At 47.2% G+C, this 16,648-nt stretch overlaps 1 protein-coding gene and 1 long non-coding RNA gene across 2 annotated transcripts in view; one reads left to right on the top strand and one right to left on the bottom strand.

Moving 5' to 3' along the window:
• Positions 1-2,630: 2,630 nt before the first annotated feature.
• Positions 2,631-7,024, bottom strand: LOC121470921 (uncharacterized). Its single transcript, XR_005982233.2, has 2 exons — positions 6,934-7,024; positions 2,631-4,096 (listed from the first exon to the last, which is right to left on the bottom strand). It is a non-coding gene; the product is annotated as an uncharacterized lncRNA (long non-coding RNA).
• A 501-nt stretch (positions 7,025-7,525) lies between these two features.
• Positions 7,526-16,648, top strand: part of KSR1 (kinase suppressor of ras 1) — a 50,934-nt gene continuing 41,811 nt past the window's right edge. Inside the window, exon 1 of the mRNA XM_030287975.4 lies at positions 7,526-7,831. Within this exon, the coding sequence (XP_030143835.4) occupies positions 7,607-7,831 (225 nt within the window). The 5' untranslated portion in view covers positions 7,526-7,606. The remainder of the gene's footprint in view (positions 7,832-16,648) is intronic.

Below are 16,648 nucleotides of genomic sequence, written 5' to 3'. Positions count from 1 at the left end.
GAGCAGACTGCAAATACACGGCTCACTATTTTCTCTGGCATCATGAGAAAAAGGTTTATCTGCTTGTGCATTTGTTCTTGGTGGGTAGTTTGGACAGAATCTATCTCCTCTGTGAGAAGTTAAGCATACACACAAAGCCCTGAGCCCCCATTTAAAGGAAGATTTGCACAGTAAGTTTGGGCTACCATACTCCTCACACTCATGCTATGCATGCTATTAGCTGGTTAATTAATGGGTGCACTAAATAGCTTATGTATTGTATGAGTGCCATAATCCACAGCCTGAACTGTACACAGAGGTCAAGCAGGGACTAGGACAGTACATGCCCTTAAAGGCGAGGTGACTTTCAAGAGTCAAAAAAATAAACCAGAAATATTTCTTTACTGAGAACCAAGGTGTACAGAAACAGCCTAAAGGTATTTTAAGGATATCTCTTTTTATGTCTCTTTCACCTGACAAGCTCCAGCTGGACCAAAATCGTTTACTATTTATAAACATAGCATCAAGTGAAGACTCCTGGTACAAATGTGTAGTGACTGTCCACGCCCTAACGGGATGGAAGCATCATTCTGTGAATATGAACAGAACCTTGCTGGCATCTCTTCGCACCATATCAAGGCAACAAAAATTTGCAACTCTCAAGGCCTCACAAATCAAGACACAAACTTTCTTTACGTCATGAATTTGGCCTACAAATTGTCACAGAATAATAGGGGGTAAGTTTTTTCCTTTAACTTCAGACCTAAGACTGCAGATTCTTCCTGCTGCTTTTGTTTTCTTTGTAGCCTGACTTGCTCTGTCCCTTCAGGCTTTGTTTTAAAAACCTGCAATTGTCCAGTGGATGCTCAGTCACAGTTTCTCTGTGCCCTTCAGTATTTTCCTCCTGAACTTGAATTTCAAGCCATTGGCTACCTTGAGACCTGACCCAGTTTTACACTGCATGGCACACAGAACCCTTGTTCCCCAGGACTGACACTGACTTGAACAGAGCTCTGTGCACAGCTTGTCTTGCAGCTGTGGTCTCTGGAATACAAAATGAAAGGAAAGGTTTAAGTTTTTTAGCTAGTTCTGAAAAATAGGGTGCCACTGTGAGAGAGAATTAAAATGATAATGAATCCAGACTGCAGTTCTTTAGGATACACAGTGTTTTCTATAAATTTCATTTTGCATCTTCCCTTCAAAATCCCACTCTGTCTTTAACATATATTACAAATAGTACACTGTTTTATAGAATTCACATTAAGCATAATTAAGTAATGTCATTAAATCTAGTAGATCCGAAATCAAGATTTTCTCTTTAAATATGTTTCTCTCCTTAACAACTTAGCACTACTGTAATCATTGTGAACAAAGAAAAACTGCCAGACCCTAATCAGCACACAGCAGGGATGGGTCATGGACACATTTATCTTCCTTCTCACAAGCCTCCCCTGGATAAAGGAAATGCCCTAATACTCAAGGCATCTTGGACACCAGATGGCTGATTATTAGACATTTTATGAAGAGGAAGGAAGTAAAGAGAAACAGCCTGAATTTTCATGGTACTGTAGGCATAGTGGAAAGGAGGGTGGAACACAGACTTAATCCAAAACTTACTAGATGGGAAGACACTGATTTCAAAGGACTTTGAATCGGAAGGAACAAAAGATCTGTGTTTGCTTTTCCTTCTGCAGATTAATTCTCAACTAATCAAGAGTGAGAATGATTGATAGTTGCATAAAATGTCCTTTCTATTATCATACTCTAAGGACTTCCTGCTGAGCCTTTTTTTTTTCCTGCAGTGGACAGGTTTAGGTTTCTGAATATTCTTCAGAATGTTGCAAGCTTTCTTTAGACTATCTACAGGCTTTTCACAGACCTGGTTTCCAAGAGCCTGACTCAGTAGAGCAGGAGCAGGCTGTGAGGCCAGGAGGAACAGCAGAACACACAGGCAGTTGCACGCAGAATTCCATCTCCAATGAAGGAATGCCACTGGCAATGCCCCTCAGATGCATCAGGGCAGTCCCTCCACTCATATCATTTGGCCCAGACTCTTTTGCAGTGTCTCAATGTTTAGAAACCTGTAGAAGTCAGCTCCTCCCATTTTATCCATAGCAGATTTCTTGCAGCTCTTCTAAAACAGAGCTGTCAGTGCATGCAGACTCTCCCTGGGGACCACTACATAACTGAGAGCTACAAGACATGCACCAGAATGCTTCAGAAAAAGGTATTTCGTGGATATTTCACAGGTGGAAGATGGTAATAGATCTTCCCAGGTCCCACCATGCACAGCAGAGGGATACAGCTACATGCGCCGGTGGATCTTGGGAAGAATCCAGATATTGAATCTATTGAATCTATTGGTCTTTGTGGTGCTGCTCCTCCCATGGAAAGGGATGTGGATTATCCAGCAGACCCTGAAAATACCAGGACAGCATTCCTGCTAGGTATGTAATGAGAGACATAATGTACTGCTTGAGAAATGGCTGTGGTCACCCCACTTGCGAGGCACTCCACACAGCTGCGGAGGAAGGGTTGAAGAGCTGGAAAGGAGGCCTCCCACAGAGGAGAACAAGAGCTGGTGGTAAAATCTCCACACAGAAGCGGCTGCATCAGGAAAAGTTTGGATTGTTTTTTTTCTTTTTACCAGAAAAACTGGCATTTATTCAGAGCTGCCAACATACATAGGGCTCGGGGGTGGGAGGAGTTTGTTCTCATTTTGCTAATCATCGTAACTCCCGTTGGCAGAAGCCCGAGCGCAGGACAAGCCTCAGCGGGGCGTGCAGAGCAGACTCTGGGCCCGGGGCCTTCCCAGAGGGTTGTCACATCAAACGGATCCGAGGCACGGGAATAATGGGAGCAGATGATTAACCCGCCCAGCTCCTCTCCTTTATTTAAACACCAAGAAAGGGCACTGGGGAATGAAGCTAATAGCCGTGTGGAGTCCCAGCTCCAGAATCATAATGATGGACCTGGAGCCTTTTCTCACCCAGATGAAAGAGGGGCTGTTGTGCTGCAGTTCACAGCCTGCTAATGACAAACACAACTAAAACCTTCAGCCTGTTTCAGACTCAGGCCTGTAATCTCCTTATGCAATACACTTGACAAAGCTCTCTTGTGGAATATGAGCCTGCTTTTTCCACCACAGTATATACCCCCTCCCTCACCAGACTGTGTGCTACTGGACTTGACTCATTTAATTATTTATTAATTATTTTTACTCTGAGAGCATTTAACAAAATAAACAGGTTATTTTGCTGCAAATAAAATCAGGAAGCTCTGCTTGCAGGGATATGTCTGTCTGAGGGGAAGAGCAGCAGCTCACCTGCTGCATTGTTTTGAGCAGTAAAGCTGCCTAATTATTTTTTATTATCCCTGTGTTGTTTCGTTAACCAAATATTTGTCTTTTTGCCTCACACACATATCTAATGCCAATATACAAATTGCACAAGGGGATTATGCCAGCATGAGTCAATCTAGGGTGTGTTTATCCTTGGAGAGACATAAGCCTCTGTTTCTAAAGGTGGGTGTTTCTTATCCTTGTTAAACCTATGAATATCTTTCGCCAACAAAATTTGTCACTTTTCACTGTTGGCACGTCTGCTGCTAGAACAAACCCCACGGGCTGGCAGGGCTCCAAGTGGGGTGGGGGCTAAAGCCTCTGGGCCTATAATTATTGAGTATTTATATTACAGCAGCACTCAGAGGCTTCTCACCGAGATTCAGGCATTGCCATGCGAGAAGAGAGTAAAAGACTCTTCCTGCCCCAAACAGTTTATTTTACTGGTGATAAATAACAGACAAAAAGGCAGCACTATTGCAACACAGCTAATGCTAAAGAAAGACTGCAAAACCCATGAGATTGCTCTAAAAATAAATGTTGGGGGGTTTATCTGTTTTATAGACAACTAAAATTCTTATGTTCTTAAAGCTAGAAAGTTTCTGGTTGCTGTAACAGCTGCAATGCTTGTTTACTCACGTGACTCCAGAAGGTAAGGTGAACACATCAGTCCAGTCCTCCTCCTCTCAGTCCCATCCCAAAGTTTCTCTCTGTTGAAGGGGAAGTGAGCAGGGGGTTGGTGGTGCTTAGCCGCCAGCTGGGGTTAAACCACGATACCTGTACACAGAAAACACTGAGTGAAGCTACATAGCAGTTTCTTGTGCCTTCCACTTGTGGGGCAGAAATTCCCTCAAGATTGCCCAAACTCAAATGTTTTCCCCACCCACAAAAATTATTTTGAAGAAAAGGAGCAGTGTTTAATTTTCACATATTTTCCTCCATTATTGTCAGCACACAGTTCAGTTTCCTTTATCTATCCCTAACTCACTGGGATCCACCACTGCCAAATCTGTGGATTTGCTGGTCCATCCCTTGCATTTAGTCAAATGCCATTTGACACAGACAGCTAAGCAGGAAAAAATCCATGGAAGAAGTGGACTTAGACTAAAATTTTTTTAAAGGTGAAGGTCATGTCTTATACTTGTGTGAACTGGTTTGGCTCAGTTGCAAGCAATGGAGATATCTAAACTAGGGAATGGTGAGGATTTGTTCCGGGAACACCATCTCACCATCCTCACTTTCTCTGTATATCCTAACAAGAATATCCAGCAGCATGTCTAAAAATAGGACTTAAGTTTCTCAGCTTCCCAGCAGAGGAGCATGCCAGAGCTACTGTGTATTCCTGTGCTGTGCCGGGAGAGGAATACTCCTATGGCTGTGTAGGAGGAAGCCTTTGAGGGGAAAATCATCGGCGATAAAGGCCTCTTTCATCTGAAATACCTAACATTTCAGCTCTTCAAATCCCAACACTACATTTTCTTAAAACAGGTCTCTATTATGTGTTAAACACATCAAATAGAGCAATTCAGTTTCATCATCTAAATTCAGTGTTGTGATAGCTGAATGAAATTGGGGCAAGCTAGCTAAAAAGGTAATAGAGGCTTTTCATACAGGCAGCGTGTGAAATGCATCAGTGCTTTTCTTTCTCCAGGAACAAAAAAAAAGGTATTTTTCCCCAGTGAGCTTATTTTACTGAGTCCGAGACCATTGCTGTGGTCCAGGACTTCCAGGGGTGTTTAGCAAGGTTTGGGCTTTATTCATGTAGCTAGAACCTGATCTGTGTAGGCAAGAGAGATGGGGGCAGTGGGGAAGAGAAATCCTCTCCATCCTTAGGCCAGTGGCTTAACCAAGGACTTTGCAGTTTTCTCTGATCTAGTTCAGGCATTCCACATTTTATTGTTTTCAGAACTATTGGTTTTTGACACAGTGGCAAAAAAGGCCACTGTACAATGAAGTTGACAATGTGGGTACGGTTCACTCAATCAAAAAAACCCAATTGTTTTACTCTAGAGCATGCAGTTCTTATGTCCACCCTACATTAACTGTACATTGAAAGAAAAATCCTAAGAGGTGCATCAATCAATGTGTAAAGTACAACTCCTGACACCTCTGGGAAAAGAGGTCATTCAGTGTGCTCACACGGTCCTTCTAGCATGGCCCAGCCATGGTATTTCTCTTTTCAAACTCTCTGACAAGCAGTGTTTTTACCCCATCTCCTTATAGACAGAAAGCTGTGGTTTCAGACAACTTAAACTTCCAGGACTGCAGACAAAGCATGTGGTGGAAGAGCAGCCTGAGCTCTGGGAAGGCGCCAGCCCCACAGCCTTGGAGGCAGCAGCAGGATGATGAGCAGGGATGGATGCCCAGGCAGTGTTTAGTCAGCACATTTTTCCCGCAGGCCCAAGGGCAGCCCTGTGTGCTGGGGCTGGAATGCTGCCCACGGATGGCAGCCGGGTAACGAGGGCGGCACTCCCAGCGCACAAACACTGCAGGGAATGCCAAGTATCCTGTGATGCAGGCCCACAGGTTTCCTAGCTTGCTTTCTTATGCAATGCACTTGGCCTCTTGTCTATAAGCGAATGGATATTCTCAGGTGGGTACACGGAGAATGTCTACAAGAACAATGTCCTGTTATTAACATTCCCTAGTTCCACAGTCACCTGTACTTGACGATTTCAACCCCTCAGAGTCCTAGGAACTAAAATTTCCAGTGCTAAACTTCCAGTGCTCCTGAGCGCAGACAGGGTAGACAAAGGCTTTTTCACAAGGTCAGAAATAGGGAGGTAATAAGCAAAGTTACTTTCCAAAAACCACAGGACTGATCAGATGGCAAACTAATTAAACCCTAATCCAGCAAAGCCCTTATTGCGTATGAAATTTACAGCATGTGAATAATGACAATGAAATCAAATACTTAACCTGACCCACATTCTTAAGAAAATTACTAAACAGCATATGCCACACTACTTGATGCAAATCCATACAAACTAATGTGGATACCAGTATTTATCTAACTATGAAAAAAAACAGCTCAGCTGCTTTGCCCTGCTCCACTGCCTCATGTCCTAAATTCATAGTTTCTTTTTTTTTTTTTTTTCCCCAAGAATCTCCCTTCTGTATTGCCACATGTGGCTCAGATGTCATTTAAGCTTTTAAAACCTGGTATCAATTTAGTGCAAATTAAGGAGGCTGTCTTCTTCTGTCAGTAAAGTACAACCTAACTGCCTCTCTGGATCCCTCATGTCAGATGAACAGTCCCAATTCTAATAATTGGGAGATGAGTGGTTCCTGCACTGACAGCTCAGCTCTGTCCAAGTCCATCAGACAGGCTGCCTATGAAACCAAATGTAATGCAGTTACCTGAGTTACCTGGACATTTTTCTCACATTTCCATTGTGGAAACTGAAACCACAGCGATTCCACAAGGCAATCATGAAGTTCCCTCCTACTCACGATAGGGATGAACGCACACACCTATCGTACTCAAAGCATATATTCACTAAAATATGTTTATCCTAACGCCCGCTCACACCTCCCCTAAGCCCTGCTTCCTCCAGGGGCTCGGAGGGAGCCGACCGCGGGCCCCTCAGAGAGAGCTGCGAGCCCTGACATACCTGAGGGGCTGAGGCGGGCACGGAGACGGGACAGGGAGACAGCGAAGCGGAAAATGAGGGGTGAGGCGGGCACTGAGGGCTGAGGCGGCCGCTGAGGGGTGAGGCGGGCGCTGAGGGGTGAGGCCGGCACTGAGGGGTGAGGCGGGCGCTGAGGGGTGAGGCGGGCGCTGAGGGGTGAGGCGGGCGCTGAGGGGTGAGGGACGCGCTGAGGGGTGAGGGACGCACTGAGGGGTGAGGGACGCACTGAGGGCTGAGGCGGACACTGAGGGGTGAGGCGGGCACTGAGGGGTGAGGCGGGCGCTGAGGGGTGAGGCGGACACTGAGGGGTGAGGGACGCGCTGAGGGCTGAGGCGGGCACTGAGGGCTGAGGCGGGCGCTGAGGGGTGAGGCGGGCGCTGAGGGGTGAGGCGGGCGCTGAGGGGTGAGGCGGGCGCTGAGGGGAGCGCCCCGGGGCGGTGACGGGCGCTGAGGGCGGCGGCGGGGGCGGAGCGGGCACGCTTGCGGGGCCCGGCGGCCGCGCATGTATCGCGCGGTGATTGCCCGGCGACAGCAGCGGGGCGGGCCGAGCCGGGCCGGGCCGCCTCCCGCCCGCCTCCCTCCCTCCCTCCTTTCCTCCCTCCCTCCGCCGCTCCCCCGCCGCCGCCTCGCCTCCCGGCCTCCCTGATGCCGAGGGATGGATAGAGCGGCTGCCCTGCGAGCCGCCGGCATGCTGGAGAGGAAGGAGCGGAGCGGCGGCGAGGCGGCGGGGCCGCGGGGCTTGCCGGCCGTGCGGAGCACGCTGCAGCAGTGCGGGCTGCTGCAGGACCTCATCGACATCTCGCTCTCCAACCTGCGCGGGCTCCGCACCAAGTGTGCCGCGTCCAACGACCTCACGCAGCAGGAGATCCGCACGCTGGAGGTACGGCGCGGGCTGGCAGCCGCGGGCGCCGCAGCTGCCGCCTCTGCCCCGCTCGGCCGTGGCCTGCCGCTGCCTGGCGCCCTGTCCCCTCGGCCCCGGGGCCGCGCCGCGCCTTCTCCCGCGGGCCGAGCGCTGGTGGCGGGGACAGCGGCGCCCCGGCTCCGCCGCGGAGCTGTCAGCGGGCCGGGCGCTCCCCGCCGCCCGGGGAAGCCGCGGAGCGGAGCGCGGTGCCGACGGAGTGCGGACAGGTGCGGGACAGCCCCTCGGGTGCCCCGGGCTGTCGGGCGGGTGCGCGGGAGCTCCGTGAGGCAGTGTTCGGCCGCGCCCCGGGGCCTTGCCGGGCTCCCGTGTCCCTGTGGAGCGGGATGCGCAGTGTGAGGCGCGGAGCAAAGGTGACTCGAGCCTCGCTGGCAGGAGGTGTGTCCCCACACCGCTGTCCTGGCGTGCTGGGAAAACTCCCCTTTGCCTCCTCAGGTCCTTGCTGTTTGCTCCTGATGATTCCTGCCCTCTGTTCCGGGCCTGTCTCTCTATCCCTGGCTCAGTTTCACTGATCTAATCTGATCCTGCTTTTCCCTCTGTTGCTGTAGCTCAAACAGCATCATGGACTGGGCTGGAGAGATATTCTGCTGTTTAGAAAGATTATATGAAATTCTTCAAACACAAAACATGCGCTGCTGTGATGCTCTCAAAGAAGAGCTGGATCTGTATGAAGAGCTACATAAGTACATAGGAAAGGAAAGGAGATGTATTTTTCCTTAGTTAATTTGACCTTTAGAAACTTAAATAACATTTCCTTTTACCTTCTGTGTAGGTAGTTTTGCTCTAAGCAAGCAATCCCCTCCTGTCCCCTTCAGTGATTTAAGTTTGATGTAAATGCTAGTGCTCCTCTACCTGGTACTGGAGACAGTGGAGCTGGATAGAGCATTAGGCTTTTTAGGAAGAAAGGATCATCAACAACACTGTAACTGTAATAAACCTACATGCTGAAAAATCCATCACATGAGAAATGAAGGTTAGGAAGAAAACCATGAAACAATAGGTGGTAGGTAGCTTTTGGCACAGCCTCCTGGAAATCTATCATTCTTCCTTTATTCTTCGTCTGACTTTTTTTGTGGTTTTGGTTGGTTGGTTGGTTTGTTTTGTGGGGTGTTTTGTTTTGGTTGGTTCTTTTTTCCCCCCAAATTTATAGTGCTGTTCTTCTTCCTGTCACCTCCAAATAGTATCCAAAATACTATTCTCTGTGACACAATATTTGTATAGCCTTTTGGCAGCCCTACTTGAGGGTCTTTTCGATGCCCAATCAATGTCAATCAGCATAATTTCAGAAAATTATCATCACTGTTTTGCTTGTGGACCTGTTCTAAAAGAACACCTTTTTTCACAAAGTGTAAAGGCATTTTATGACCTTGAGGCTCTTCTTAAAGCAACGATAGCTGTTGAGTGTCTGCGCACAATCCTCTTCAGCATTTATCTGTTTAAACAAATGGGTGCCACATTCACCGATGAGCATAACACTTATGTTCAGAAGAAAATCTTTTTGATGTACAGTCCAGTATGTGATTTCTCTGGGAGTTCAACCAAGCGCTGGATCTCTGCCCGCACATGGAGATGTGGGCATGGGTACAGACTCAATGTTCTTTGCGCTGTTGGGTTGCCTGTACCAAAACACATGTCAGGCATGGCCTGAGTCTTGTGCTTGACTGTGCCAGGCTGCAGTCACAGAGCCAGACTGCAGGAGCTCAGGGCCTGTGTTTGCTTCCCCAAGCTGTCATTGCTTGTGGTGCCTCTGAAGGAGGTGGGCCCAGAGCTGTCTCAGGTACCAGGTGCAGTTCCTGTGCCCTGATTCCTGTGCCAGCAGTGCCCCTGTGGCTGTGTGCCTCTGCCTGTGGGGTTGTGCCAACACAGACATGAGCTCTGGTCCTGCATGGAGCTGGGTACTGGTGAGTGGACTCCGCAGGCAGCTCCTGAAGAGTCCAGAGTGCAGCTGGGAGCTCAGAGGTCTCCAGGGCCTGCTGTGCTTCCGTGGTGGCCTCCGTGAGTCACCAAATGGCTCTGCGGGTCATGATTAGTGGCTACTGGTGGTGTAGTGCTGTGAGCACTGTACTGCACTGTACTATATCTGTACTATACGTCAGTCCTGGACTGGGAGCTCGTCTAGGCTGGGGCTGAACTCCCACAAGGCTTTTCTTCTGTGCAAAGACTTCAGATGACAAAGAACTGTGAAAACTTAGTCACATTAATAAAACTGATAAACTGTGTAGTGACATGTAGTTGCCAGGTCAAGAACACCAACCTTACCAAGGGCACTTGAGCTCATGCTTAGCTCCCTCCCCATTTACTGCAATGCTTTAATTCCTTCCTCATTCCTCTTGCTTGTAAGGTGTTCTCAAAATAAAGCACATGGTAGATAAGGATTTCAAACTGGACCTTGGCAGGTACAGATAAGCACTCAGGAAAAACTGAGATACAAGAAGGAGAGGAAAGAAAGGGCTGTGGGAATTGCTTGCAAAGGATGTGTTGAGCGTAATGTATTATATGAACTGACCCTGTTTCAGGGTAGGAAGGCCATTTCTTAGAAGGGCAGGGAGTTTCCCTGTAGTGGAAAGTAGGTTCTGTTAGTTTGGTTATTAGCAGACTGGGTTCTTTGATGCCACAAGATCTGGTTTGGGTTTTTAAAGTTTTATATGTTCTGCCCAATAAATGCTTGAGTGTTTTTTTTATCCAGTACCGGTCTGTGCTTTCAGTTTTGTCCTAGCATGTTTACTCACTTCTCAAGTTGACTACAAAACTGAAATGGAAAATAATGGTATTTTTAACCCATTTGTAAGAGAGCAAAAAATGTCTGCCATGTAGTGAGCATACACTGTTGTTCCAAGCATCCTTGGAAAGAAATAGCTCTGTCAGTCTTTACCTCTGTCCTTACGCTAATCCCTTGTATGACTCAAATTGGTTTTGCAAAGTTAGAAGCATATTATTTTTAACTGTATTTCTTTGTGAAGGCAGTATCTTTCTGGATTCATTTCCCCGTCTGGGAAACTGCTGGTGGGACTAGACATCTGTGGTGAAGCACAACCAACTTCCAACCGCAGCTCAAGCAGTCTCTTGGAGGTGAGCAGGAGAACACAGTCGCAGGTGCTGGCAGCAGGAAAGGTTCCTGTGGTTTCTCAGCTGTAAACAGCTGGTTTGGTGAGCTGTGGGAATCCCCAGACTAAGTGGGACACCTTCCCCCAGCACCCCCCAGTTCTGACTGCAGAGAAGATGAGGGAGGAAGGCTGAACTGCAAGACCTGGAGTGGATTTAGACTGCAGATGTATTTTCTTCCTAGCTGGGTTCTTGCCTCAGAAGAGCTGACTGCAGTGGCTCTGACATGGCAGCTGCCACCAAACTGGTTATGGTGGGAGTATCAGGATGAGGCAGTAGTACACATTCTGAGGTCTGTCTGCTCTTTGGGAAAACTATTTTCCTGTCTCTCTGGCCAGACTAGATCCATGATAGAGACACTGCTGGCCCTGTGTGCGAAGATCAGTTTGGCTTCTTCCTGGGGAATGTCTTCTGTTCAACACCTTCAGCAAACAGAGCACCAGATCAGAAAGCTTAACTCCAGCTGGGCTGTCTCACAAATAAGTCAGTCTGCTCTCCACAAATCAGTCTTTCATAGTGGCTGAATGGTACCTGTGGATTAAATCTGTTTGAACTTGCTTTGGCATTATCTCAATTCATTTGGCAATTTATCCAGAAAAGGCTTATCTTACCAAGCAATCTCTGAACAGAAACAAACGCTTTGAAAATGAGGAGAGGCATGAGAGGAGAGGAAGAAGGATTGTGATAGTCCACACTTGCAAATTGGAAGTTGGGCATGTGGTATGCATAAGGGAAGGACAACTGTGTTTGTAAATTGGATGTAGTGGGAGTAGTGAATTTTTCAGGCCAAACTGCAACCTGTAGCCACATGTTTATGAGCTTTGTTCAGCTTTCCCAGCAGGTCTTATGTAAGAGAAGAAGAAAGTCTCTTACTTCATCTTACTTTTTGCATATATGCAACACATTTGTTTTTCTTAAAGTGTCTTTTGGTTTTTTAGGACTCTTTCTCCTTTCTTAAATTTGTGCAGTTCTTGTACAAGATAGTCTTCAACAGAGATTCTATTTGACTTGGAAAAGGGAAGACTGTATATTATCTAGTCTGCAGACATCATCTTTCCTTTGTGACAGTTATGATCAGAATTTCCACATCATAATGGAATTTAGCACATCTCCTACTACTGATTTTATATAAAAGTTCACACAAAAACTCAGCAGCAGTGTTTTCACTTACCTGGAGTTCCCAGGACAAGCTCTGGTGAGCGGGTTTTCATCAATATGAAGACAGGACAAGGGACTCTTCACCTTTCTGTCAGGCTCTGCGTACTTCTTGCCTTGTGTTGGATTCCATGGTACACTGATTGGGAAACAAGAAGGCAAGTGTCAGAGTAAGGCTCTGTGCTGCCTTTGCCTTTCTGTGGCTGCCTGTGTGGTCACTGGTAACACAGCACTATTCCTGCTCGCCCTTCTGCAGCCCTGGAGCTGCAGGGCAGGAGCCCAGGCTGGGAGCTCTGTCTGTCCGTCCGTGCCTGCTCACAGCGACAGAACCCACAGCCTGTGGTGCCGCACAATCCTTGGTCTCTGCATAAGCTTCCAACACAGAACTGATCTGATCAGGGAAGTAGCCAAGCTGAGCCCCAGCTGTGTCCAGCTGAACTCCTGGTTGTGACCAAGCTTGCCCAGATCCCACCTGCGCAGAGCTCGGGCTGCTACTCCAGTTCCAACGCTGTGAACTGCATTTCACCCAAGGAAAGCCCCAATCAGTGTTCCAGCTGCACGCTAGAGACAGATGTACAGCAATGAGTCAGCACTGGCTACACAAATTTATCACCTGCTTTGGTCATAAATAGGAACACTTAACAAAGAAGTCAGGTGACATACCAGATTATTTAGGGAATAATATCCATCACAATGTTATTTCCAACTAAGTGTAATCTATCAGATGCTTGAGGGATAAACCCTCACCTTTCTTTCAAGATTAATATGTCTTACCTTCACTTTCAGCTTAGAGGGATTCTTTTTTATTATTATTTTTTCTTCTTAATAAAAGGAAAGTGGTCCTGAAAGCAAACCTGTCTATCTCCCACTGTTAGGGGACTTGGAGAATGTATTGTCTGGATTACTGCTGTGGTGAAAGGCACAAAGTGATGTATGGATGATCCTGACTGAGCCAGCTCTCAGACTTCCCTCCCTGCTCATTTCTCACTCCAGTGGAGCAATCCCACACAGTTGACACAACCAGCAGCACAGAGTTGCCACAGCAGGCAAATAGAGGGGACAGAAGCGTTCTGAATCTGGAAACACATCTGCTCCAAAAGAAACGGGGAGTTCTTCCAACACATGGCTTCTGAGCAGTTGTGCATGGAAGTGTCGTGGGCATTCCTGCTTCTTGGTGGGAGTCTGCCCCTAGTCAGACAAGCGCATGATTAGGATACAGTTTGGCATTCTGGCTAAGCAGCCAGTCCTCATCGGCATAGCCCCTGGAATCTAGGACAGGATCAGTCCCCAGTTAAACTAGATAAACTCTGCCTTGCTCGTGGGAGGACAGCTGGGAAGCACCAAAGTTTACAGGTGGTTAGAGAGGCCTTTTGCCTTAAGCCAGAGCTGCACAGAGCTCCTGTGCCACCTACAGACCCCAGAGGCATGTCCCAGCCAGCCATGCTCCCACTGCACACCTCCAAGGACATGAGGTAATCACTGCTGAAGCTGTGGTGTTCACTTGCACCTGTGCTGGGTGACAGTCACCTGTTCTGTGCTCGGCTCCCTGTCCTCATTGTAAACCTGCTCTTTGCACGACTGTTTAAAATGAACCCTGGAGCATTCCTGAGGTGAAAACTCAAACCTTAGCTTAGACCCTGCTCTTGGGGTTTGAGAGAATCACAGCCCAGGCTGATCATAGGTGTCTGGTGTTTATCCTGCTCTCAGTACAGCACAGAAGTCTGAGCTGTTGGGGTTGGAGGCAGATGGAAGAGCCAAGTCTCACTGGGCTTACCCACCTGAGCTCAAGACTGTTCAAAATCTGTCTTTAAAGGTAAAATACAGTTGTCACTTCTGTATGTATTCTAAAGTGAGCAGAGGCCAGGTCTGTCATTCCTTTTATGCCTAGTGAGATCATCCAGCTCTTTGTGCATCTTGGGGAAGCAGGGAAGGATCACAGGACACTTAAGCAATGGAGTAAGGAATCATGCTTTGGTCAGGGTTTTGTAGTGCCCCTGGTAGGATGATTAGTAGTTATCCCACATGGAAGAGCTCTAATAGCAGGGGCTGTGAGCTCTCTTTAGAGCACTAATTAACATGGCACTGAGGAATGCTGCTGGGATGCAGCAGATCCAGGCTCTGATCTGGTCTGATCTGATGCTGCCAGAACAGGTCATTGACCCCAGTGTTCAGCATGCAGCCAGGAGCCTTGGGGCTGGGGCCTTGGAAATCTTCAGAAGTTTTTTGCAATGAGTTTAGTACCTTCCTGCCCAGTTCTGCTCTCCTTACATGCTTCTAAAACATGGGTTTGTTGATTTATCAAAGAACTTTCACTTCTGTTTGAAGCAACCTAAATTTGGAAAGAAAGTCTTGAGCTCCTCGTTGTTGTTGTTGTGTATGGGTTATTGTTGAGGCCTGCAGGTTCCAGTGTGAGGTTTTATTTATAAACTGAAGAGAATAAATAATTGGCAGATTTTACGGATTGAGAACTACACATTGATTTTCAGCCATCAGCAACAAAAGACGCTGCTAGGAGAGGTGATGTGTTTGTCAGTAAGTGCAGTCATGGGGAGACGTGTCCATGCCCCTCATGCTGCCTACAGTGCTCTAGGAGAACCTTTCCACACCTGGTTCCTACCAATTTTCTTCTTGCTGAGCAGTTTTTCCCTTTTATTTCTAGAGTAAGCTAGAGGACTAAATCCTTCTTTGAAATACAGTTACGTAGCTCCTCTGAAATAAGTTGAAGTAGGGAAATTTTGTTTTTTAAAGCTTCCTGACTTTTTTAGATGTCTCCTTAAAAACTGTTCTTTATCTGCCAAACAAAAGATTTCAGGCATTTTGTCTTTATGAGCAAAACTGAAACTTTCCACAGAGTTCTAACTTTAATTTCCCATAATTTCTTTAGAGACAGATCTGAGTGGCTCGGGCCAGCATCAGCTAGTAGTATAAAACTCTGAGTGCAGATCAGATGCAGTGTTTTTTCCCCTAATTTTAGTGAATTCTGGAAGCTATGCCCTTGCCTATCCTCCCTTGTTTTAAGGAAACAATTGACTAAAATCCACAGGTATTGTTATAAAGAGACTGATCTGTTTGAGGAGTTCTTCTCGGGCCTTCAGCCCTCTCCTTTTGGAAGAAGAAAGTTTTCAGGTTTTCTTTCCATTTTTCTGTGAAACACATGGGTTTCTGGAGTAGCTCTGGAAGAGCCAATGTGAGCACAAACACCAAAGATTCTTAGCATTTGTTCACACAGCTAAGAGGGAGCAACCCCAGAGCAGATCTCGAAGGGCTTGTCCGTCCCATTTGTATTCAGACAGGATATTATGTGTTGAAACTGGTTTGGCTGTGCTTTGTGGGTCAAGTGTAATATTTGTAAAACCACTGGCTGACTGCTAAAGGCCTGGTTTAAGCACTGCTATATTGGGAGCGTTTTGTCTGGGTATAACAAGGCAGAGTTTCTGTGGGATGTTTCTCCATGCAGCCTAAATTCCTGAGCCATTTGCAGTCATGGCTAGGGACTAGAGTGGAATCTGTGGAAGCTCATGTTTGGAAGGAGAAAGGAAGGATACTGTGATGTGTGTCTTTAGCTATTGCACTGAAACACTGGCTGGGTTTGTGCTGAGGCTGCATTTGTAGGAAATGCAATCCTACTTGGGGAGAAGGCATTTTCTCTAGTGATGCTGAATGCATCTCTGTAGCAGTAATTACCCATTTACCTGTAAGTGACTGGGCCTTATCAGTTCTCATCTGCCAGTCTGTAACTGCAGGGGTAGCTAACTTAGCAAGAGCTAGCTGAATACTTCTGCTAGGGTGACATTAATGTTTAGTGTTTAATTCTTGTGGAAATGAAATCTGTAACACCACTCTGCTGCCAGGGCAGGTTCCAGTTCCACTGATGTGTTCTTTCCTTATTTTTTTCTACTGTGCTATTCAAATTGCCTCAGTTGCCAAGAATAACTAGTTTGGGGTTTGAGGCAAAGAGCTTTGCAGTGGATGGACATCTGGCAACATAAGATTTCATGCTGCAGGCAGTGGCAGCCCTGCAGTCAGTGCAGTGGGCAGGAAGTGTGCTAGCAGCAGATGCAGTAGTGGTGCAACCCTGCTCTGAGCTGGAGTCCTCAGGAGTGTCTGAGGGTTCCTTGCAGCTTCTCTCTTCAGTCAGCCCAGATGCTCGTCTAATGAAGGGGCAGGTCCTGCCTCTAGCATTTTATTAGCAGACTTTTCAATGTCCTTTTGAACTGTTGTGCCAAAACAGGACACGTTTCTCACTGTTAGAGACTACTGCTGTACAGCAGGAGTATACTACTGCAGGGGAGCTTACAGAGACACCCATGCTCATTTCTGGTCGTCTTCCTTACACTAACTTAGCCAGGACTAGCTAAATCCTACTAGGCTTAACCTGCATCCTCTTTCCAGTTCTCTTAATGCAAAATGCTTCTGGTTCTTCACCGTTCCTAGGCAGGGCTCTGTGACGTCCCTGCTGCCCTATGCCTGCAGTGGCTGTGTCCTGCCTGTCCCCACCTGCAGTGTCTGCTCAGCTCTGCC

This window comes from Taeniopygia guttata, chromosome 19, assembly GCF_048771995.1.
Source record: "Taeniopygia guttata chromosome 19, bTaeGut7.mat, whole genome shotgun sequence".
In the NCBI taxonomy this organism is placed as follows: Eukaryota; Metazoa; Chordata; class Aves; order Passeriformes; family Estrildidae; genus Taeniopygia; species Taeniopygia guttata.
Note: the sequence above shows the minus strand (reverse complement) of the source record. Positions and strands in the feature narration are given on the sequence as shown.